At 43.3% G+C, this 7,779-nt stretch overlaps 1 protein-coding gene across 1 annotated transcript in view; it reads left to right on the top strand.

Moving 5' to 3' along the window:
• Positions 1-5,705: 5,705 nt before the first annotated feature.
• Positions 5,706-7,779, top strand: part of LOC119318263 (small glutamine-rich tetratricopeptide repeat-containing protein 2-like) — a 29,176-nt gene continuing 27,102 nt past the window's right edge. The window contains exons 1-2 of the mRNA XM_037592794.1: positions 5,706-5,788; positions 6,290-6,403. Of these exons, the coding sequence (XP_037448691.1) occupies positions 5,714-5,788; positions 6,290-6,403 (189 nt within the window). The 5' untranslated portion in view covers positions 5,706-5,713. The remainder of the gene's footprint in view (positions 5,789-6,289; positions 6,404-7,779) is intronic.

Below are 7,779 nucleotides of genomic sequence, written 5' to 3' on the forward strand. Positions count from 1 at the left end.
TCGCGAGCAGTCACCATGGGTAACGATATTTCCATCAACTATATATTGATATATAGATTCTGGAGAAACATATAACCGAAAGTCTACAATTGTCGACATACATTTCACAACTAGATTGAAAAAACCTTTCAAGTGATTCAGATCCAAAGACCATAGCCATGGCAAAGTGTGAACAACACTCGGACTGAACTCAAACAAAGGGTATAATCTAGGTAGAAATGATCTTGCTCACAAATGGAAAGATATGCATAAGCAACACCTACACCAGTTTTCTTCTGGAAACGGAATTGAGAATAACGAGGTGGTGAAACAAAGAGCAAGTATTGTAGCACAAGGGTTCACGCAGATACCCAACTATTCTCTAGAGGTGGAATCTCTTTCCGATAACTTATATCATTGGCAGTACAAAATCATCTACCTCTGCAGTTGATAGATGTAGTGATTACATATCCATGTGGATCACTAGATTCAGACATATATGATTGATTCCCGATGGAATCTCACTTCTGAATCAAAATGCAAAATGCAACATACATTGTGTAAAAGTCAGTAAGTCACCATACGACTTATTGTTGTCGGTACATGTGGCCCGACTGTTGGAAATATGCCCTAGAGGCAATAATAAAAGGATTATTATTATATTTCCTTGTTCATGATAATTGTCTTTTATTCATGCTATAATTGTATTATCCGGAAATCGTAATACACGTGTGAATACATAGACCACAATACGTCCCTAGTAAGCCTCTAGTTGACTAGCTCGTTGGTCAACAGATAGTCATGGTTTCCTGACTATGGGAATTAGATGTCGTTGACAATGGGATCACATCATTAGGAGAATGATGTGATGGACAAGACCCATTCCTAAGCATAGCACAAGATCGTGTAGTTCGTTTTGCTAGAGCTTTTCCAATGTCAAGTATCTCTTCCTTAGACCACGAGATCGTGTAACTCCCGGATACCGTAGGAGTGCTTTGGGTGTACCAAACGTCACAACATAACTGGGTGACTATAAAGGTGCACTACAGGTATCTCCGAAAGTGTCTGTTGGGTTGACACGGATCGAGACTGGGATTTGTCACTCCGTGTTACGGAGAGGTATCACTGGGCCCACTCGGTAGTGCATCATCATAATGAGCTCAAAGTGACCAAGTGTCTGGTCACGGGATCATGCATTACAGTACGAGTAAAGTGACTTGCCGGTAACGAGACTGAACGAGGTATTGGGATACCGACGATCGAGTCTCGGGCAAGTAACATACTGGCTGACAAAGGGAATAGTATACGGGGTTGGTTATTGACCGGAGAGCCAACATGGGTATCCAGATCCCGCTGTTGGTTATTGACCGGAGAGCTGTCTCGGTCATGTCTGCATGTCTCCCGAACCCGTAGGGTCTACACACTTAAGGTTCGGTGACGCTAGGGTTGTATGAATATGAGTATGCAGCAAACCGAATGTTGTTCGGAGTCCCAGATGAGATCCCGGACATCACGAGGAGTTCCGGAATGGTCCAGAGGTAAAGAAAACTATATAGGAAGTGCTGTTTCGGCCATCGGGAAAGTTTTGGGGTCACCCGGTATTGTACCGGAAGGGTCCCGGGGGTTCACTCGTTGCTTAGATGAACTCATAGATGGATCTTGGTGAAACCATAGGAAATTTTTTATTTTCTGCAACGTTCCCCAACAGTGGCATCATGAGCCATGCGTAGTTCACTATTGCACGAATAGAACACAATTTTGTTGTGGGCGTAGGTCTTGTCAACTTGCTTGCCGCTACTAGTCTTTTCTTGCTTCAGCGGTATTGTGGGATGAAGCGGCCCGACCGACCTTACACGTACGCTTACGTGAGACAGGTTCCACCGACTGACATGCACTAGTTGCATAAGGTGGCTAGTGGGTGTCTGTCTCTCCTACTTTAGTTGGAGCGGATTAGATGAAAAGGGTCCTTATGAAGGGTAAATAGAAGTTGACAAAATCACGTTGTGGTTATTAGTAGGTAAGAAAACGTTCTTGCTAGAACCCAATTGCAGCCGCGTAAAAGATGCAACAACAATTAGAGGACGTCTAACTTGTTTTTGCAGCAATTGTAATGTGATGTGATATGGCCAGAAGTTGTGATGAATGATGAATGATATATTGTGATGTATGAGATCATGTTCTTGTAATAGGAATCACGACTTGCATGTCGATGAGTATGACAACCGGCAGGAGCCATAGGAGTTGTCTTTATTTTTGTATGACCTGCGTGTCATTGAAGAACGCCATGTAAATTACTTTACTTTGTTGCTAAACGCGTTAGCCATAGAAGTAGAAGTAGTCGTTGGCGTGACAACTTCATGAAGACACAATGATGGAGATCATGATGATGGAGATCATGGTGTCATGCCGGTGACGAAGATGATCATGGAGCCCCGAAGATGGAGATCGAAGAAGCTATATGATATTGGCAATATCATGTCACTACTATATAATTGCATGTGATGTTTATTATGTTTTATGCATCTTGTTTACTTAGAACGGCGGTAGTAAATAAGATGATCCCTTATAATAATTTCAAGAAAGTGTTCCCCCTAACTGTGCACCGTTGCTAAAGTTCGTCGTTTCGAAGCACCACATGATGATCGGGTGTGATAGATCCTTACGTTCACATACAACCGGGTGTAAGACAAATTTACACATGCAGAACACTTAGGGTTAACTTGACGAGCCTAGGATGTACAGACGTGGCCTCGGAACACAGAGACCGAAAGGTCGAACATGAGTCGTATGGAAGATACGATCAACATGGAGATGTTCACCGATGATGACTAGTCTGTCTCACGTGATGATCGGACATGGCCTAGTCGACTCGGATCGTGTAACACTTACATGACTAGAGGGATGTCTAATCTGAGTGGGAGTTCATTAAATAATTTGATTAGATGAACTTAATTATCATGAACTTAGTCTAAAACTTTTGCAAAATATGTCTTGTAGATCAAATGGCCAACGCTCATGTCAACATGAACTTCAACGCGTTCCTAGAGAAAACCAAGCTGAAAGATGATGGCAGCAACTATTCAGACTGGGTCCGGAACCTGAGGATCATCCTCATAGAAGCTAAGAAAGATTATGTCCTAGGTGCACCACTAGGTGAAGCACCCATCCCAGAGAACCAAGACGTTATGAACACTTGGCAATCACGTGCTGATGATTACTCCCTCGTTCAGTGCGGCATGCTTTACAGCTTAGAACTGGGGCTCCAAAAGCATTTTGAGAAACACGGAGCATATGAGATGTTCGAGGAGCTGAAAATGGTTTTCCAAGCTCATGCCCGGGTCGAGAGATATGAAGTCTCCGACAAGTTCTATAGTTGTAAGATGGAGGAAAACAGTTCTGTCAGTGAGCACATACTCAAAATGTCTGGGTTGCACAACCGCCTGTCCCGGCTGGAGATCAACCTCCCGGACGAGGCGGTCATTGACAGAATCCTTCAGTCGCTCCCACCGAGCTACAAGAGCTTTGTGTTGAACTACAATATGCAGGGGATGGTGAAGACCATTCCTGAAGTATTCTCAATGCTGAAGTCAGCAGATGTTGAAATCAAGAAAGAACATCAAGTGTTGATGGTCAATAAGACCACTAAGTTCAAGAAGGGCAAGGGTAAGAAGAACTTCAAGAAGGACGGCAAAGATGTTGCCGCGCCCGGTAAGCCAGTTGCCGGGAAGAAGTCAAAGAATGGACCCAAGCCTGAGACTGAGTGCTTTTATTGCAAGGGGAAGGGTCACTGGAAGCGGAACTACCCCAAATACTTAGCGGACAAGAAGGCCGGCAACACTAAAGGTATATTTGATATACATGTAATTGATGTGTACCTTACCAGTACTCGTAGTAACTCCTGGGTATTTGATACCGGTGCCGTTGCTCACATTTGTAACTCACAGCAGGAGCTGCGGAATAAGGGGAGACTGGCAAAGGACGAGGTGACGATGCGCGTCGGGAATGGTTCCAAGGTCGATGTGATCGCCGTCGGCACGCTACCTCTATATTTACCCACGGGATTAGTTTTAAACCTCAATAATTGTTATTTAGTGCCAAGTTTGAGTATGAACATTGTATCTGGATCTTGTTTGATGCGAGATGGCTACTAATTTAAATCCAAGAATAATGATTGTTCTATTTATATGAGAGATATGTTTTATGGTCATGCCCCGATGGTCAATGTTTTATTTTTAATGAATCTCGAACGTAATGTTACACATATTCATAGTGTGAATACCAAAAGATGTAAAGTTGATAACAATAATCCCACATACTTGTGGCACTGCCGCCTTGGTCACATAGGTGTCAAGCGCATGAAGAAGCTCCATACTGATGGACTTTTAGAGTCTCCCGATTATGAATCATTTGACACGTGCGAACCATGCCTCATGGGTAAAATGACCAAGACTCCGTTCTCCGGAACAATGGAGCAAGCAACCAACTTATTGGAAATCATACATACCGATGTGTGCGGTCCAATGATCATTGAGGCTCGCGGAGGATATTGTTATGTTCTCACTCTCACTGATGACTTGAGTAGATATGGGTATGTCTACTTGATGAAACACAAGTCTGAGACCTTTGAAAAGTTCAAGGAATTTCAGAATGAGGTAGAGAATCAACGTGACCGAAAGATAAAGTTCCTACGATCAGATCGTGGAGGAGAATATTTAAGTCATGAATTTGGTACACACTTAAGGAAATGTGGAATCGTTTCACAACTCACGCCGCCTGGAACACCTCAGCGTAACGGTGTGTCCGAACGTCGTAATCGCACTCTATTGGATATGGTGCGATCTATGATGTCTCTTATCGATTTACCGCTATCATTTTGGGGATACGCTCTAGAGACAGCTACATTCACTTTAAATAGGGCACCGTCTAAATCCGTTGAGACGACACCGTATGAATTGTGGTTTGGGAAGAAACCTAAGCTGTCGTTTCTAAAAGTTTGGGGATGCGATGCTTATGTCAAGAAACTTCAACCTGAAAAGCTCGAATCCAAGTCGGAAAAATGTGTCTTCATAGGATACCCTAAGGAAACCATTGGGTATACCTTCTACCTTAGATCCGAAGGCAAGATCTTTGTTGCCAAGAACGGATCCTTTCTGGAAAAAGAGTTTCTCTCGAAAGGAGTAAGTGGGAGGAAAGTAGAACTCGATGAAGTACTACCTCTTGAACCGGAAAGTAGTGCAGCTCAGGAAAACGTTCCTGTGGTGCCTACACCGACTGGAGAGGAAATTAATGATGATGATCAAGGTACTTCTGATCAAGTTGCTACTGAACTTCGTAGGTCCACAAGGACACGTTCCACACCAGAGTGGTATGGCAACCCTGTCCTGGAAATCATGTTGTTAGACAATAGTGAACCTTCGAACTATGAAGAAGCGATGGCGGGCCCAGATTCCAACAAATGGCTAGAAGCCATGCAATCCAAGATAGAATCCATGTATGAAAACAAAGTATGGACTTTGCCTGACTTGCCCGATGATCGGCGAGCGATAGAAAACAAATGGATCTTTAAGAAGAAGACAAATTTTACTGTGGCATTATCTTGATAAAATTAACCTTCTCACTGATTTTACTGCGGGTGTACTGAATCAATTTTCTTTGCTGAAGGCTTGCCTCATCAGTTTAGTTCTATGTATTGACCATTGGAGCTGATATCTTTATATTTCTCCGGTACAACAAGATGGTAAATGGTGTGACACCTCTTATGGCTGCTAGAGATGCTAACTCAACAGAATGTATCAAGCTCCTAGTTAAGGTGTTGTACATTCATCTGAGCTTTGTCAAGTCCATGAATTTAATTTTGTTGGGTACCCATTTTCTTTGTTTATTTTCCATACTGAATTTTTTTTGTACTTCCATTTCTGGCATTTGTTTTTCATACTGGCTGCAGCTGTGGCATGCTGTACTGGACACTTCCGTAACCATTTTTTTCTGAAAAAACTTGTGGAGCATTGCGGCTGGGGAGGACATCTGCATATGTGCCATGTTGATATTAATAGCTACCTAAACATTGTACCAGTTTATGACAATTTTGGCGGTAATTTTTGTACTTACAATACTGAGCATGGATGTTAGGAGATTATCAGGAGTACTCAAAATATTATGCTTGTGCAGTCATAGAAATTTGAGAAAAGATACGCTTATGTAATCAAATCCTTTTTCCTCCATATATTTACAGCAAACATTAAGGTTGTTTTGTCAGATATAATGTATCACATGTATCCTGCATAGAATTGATTTAATTGATGTTCTGTAGGTTCAGGAGGAGCCCATGCTTAAACGGGAAATCGTGGCATCAGAGCTTATATCACTAGGGAATATCTCTTTAAAGAAAAAAGATTATGCTGTCGCAGCAAAATTGTACAGTCGGGTATATTAAAGCACCATATATTTCTTGCTTTGTTTAGCTTTCCAGCATTTCAGTTTATGTTGCATGCATTATAATTTATAGTTTCTTGCAAGGTTTTTGAGTCGCCGACTAATCGTCGACTAATCGCCGAGTCGTTGGAGCGAGGTTGGCTTGCGCAGGCGACTTGGCTTGAGGAGCGAGTCGCGCGGCTGGTAGGCTAGTCGACGATTAGTCGATGACTAGTCGGGCGACTAGGACCTCAAAGCAGGGCGGCTTGCTTCAGCAAGGCCAAGGGAGGGAAGACTGGGAAGGTGAGGAGGCCAGAGTTCGAGGCGGGGGAGGAGGAGACGAAGCTAGGAGTGCGCCGCCTGTACGACGAGAAGCACGGAAGAGACGAAGGAGAAAGGCACATGGGAGAGCAGATGCACGGTCCAGATTAGAGCATATGGACGGTTTGGATTTTATTTGGAAGCTATGGTTATATAATGGGCCTATTGGGCCAGCTCTCTAGCACGAAACAGAGGAGGAGCAAGACGCGTGCTCCCATCCCACATCAGAATTGCCGCCTCCATTGCTCCTACGAGCTGCTGCTGCCTTCTCCGAGCTGAAGTATCCTCCAAGCAGCTGCCTTCCCCCTCCTCCGCCTGCAACAGCACCTCTTCCCCCTCATCCTCCTCCTCCTCCTCCTCCTCCTCCTCTTAACACCTGGGGCGACTTGGGGCGATTAATCACGACAAGTCGCAGACTAATCGCAGCGAGCCACTAGTCGGAGGCATGGCGACTCGACTTGGCTAGGCGACTCAAAAACCTTGGTTTCTTGCATAGCTCTGTGTGAAAATATTTAAGGTTCAAAACTTCATATATGATTTCAAAAGAATTTTATCCTTGTTTTGCATTAGTTGTTGAATGCACAGTCCAACGTAATACTTTTGGGCAAGAATATACCAGAATACCTGGAGCTCCACATGGAGCTGGGTGTCGTTTATCAAAAACTTTGAGTCATGGGAAGGTTCCTACTGAAATGGTCCAGGGCATAGGCTCTAGCTGGCTTTGTTATTTCCAATAACTTAGGATTTGTTCAGAATAGGGTTCAGCTGACAGTATGCTGTGTCTTTCTTTTTGTTGCTTTGGTCATGTATCCTCTCAATTTCGTGGTGCAAAGTACTCATTCTGTGATAATGGATATGGACCATGAGATATTCTTGGTACTTCTGCTCAGGTATAAACAGGAAAAAATAGTGTCACCTTGATGAGTAATGCAATATGTTTGAGGATGTGATTAGGATTCTGTGTCTTGACCACTTTTTTGGCAGACAATAATATTTTTTGTTTTGGAGTTGCTTCCTTGCTTGCGCTACCTATTTTATTATTTTATACCAATTAATAAAGACGGCGGG

This window comes from Triticum dicoccoides, chromosome 1B (assembly GCF_002162155.2).
Source record: "Triticum dicoccoides isolate Atlit2015 ecotype Zavitan chromosome 1B, WEW_v2.0, whole genome shotgun sequence".
Lineage (NCBI taxonomy): Eukaryota > Viridiplantae > Streptophyta > Magnoliopsida > Poales > Poaceae > Triticum > Triticum dicoccoides.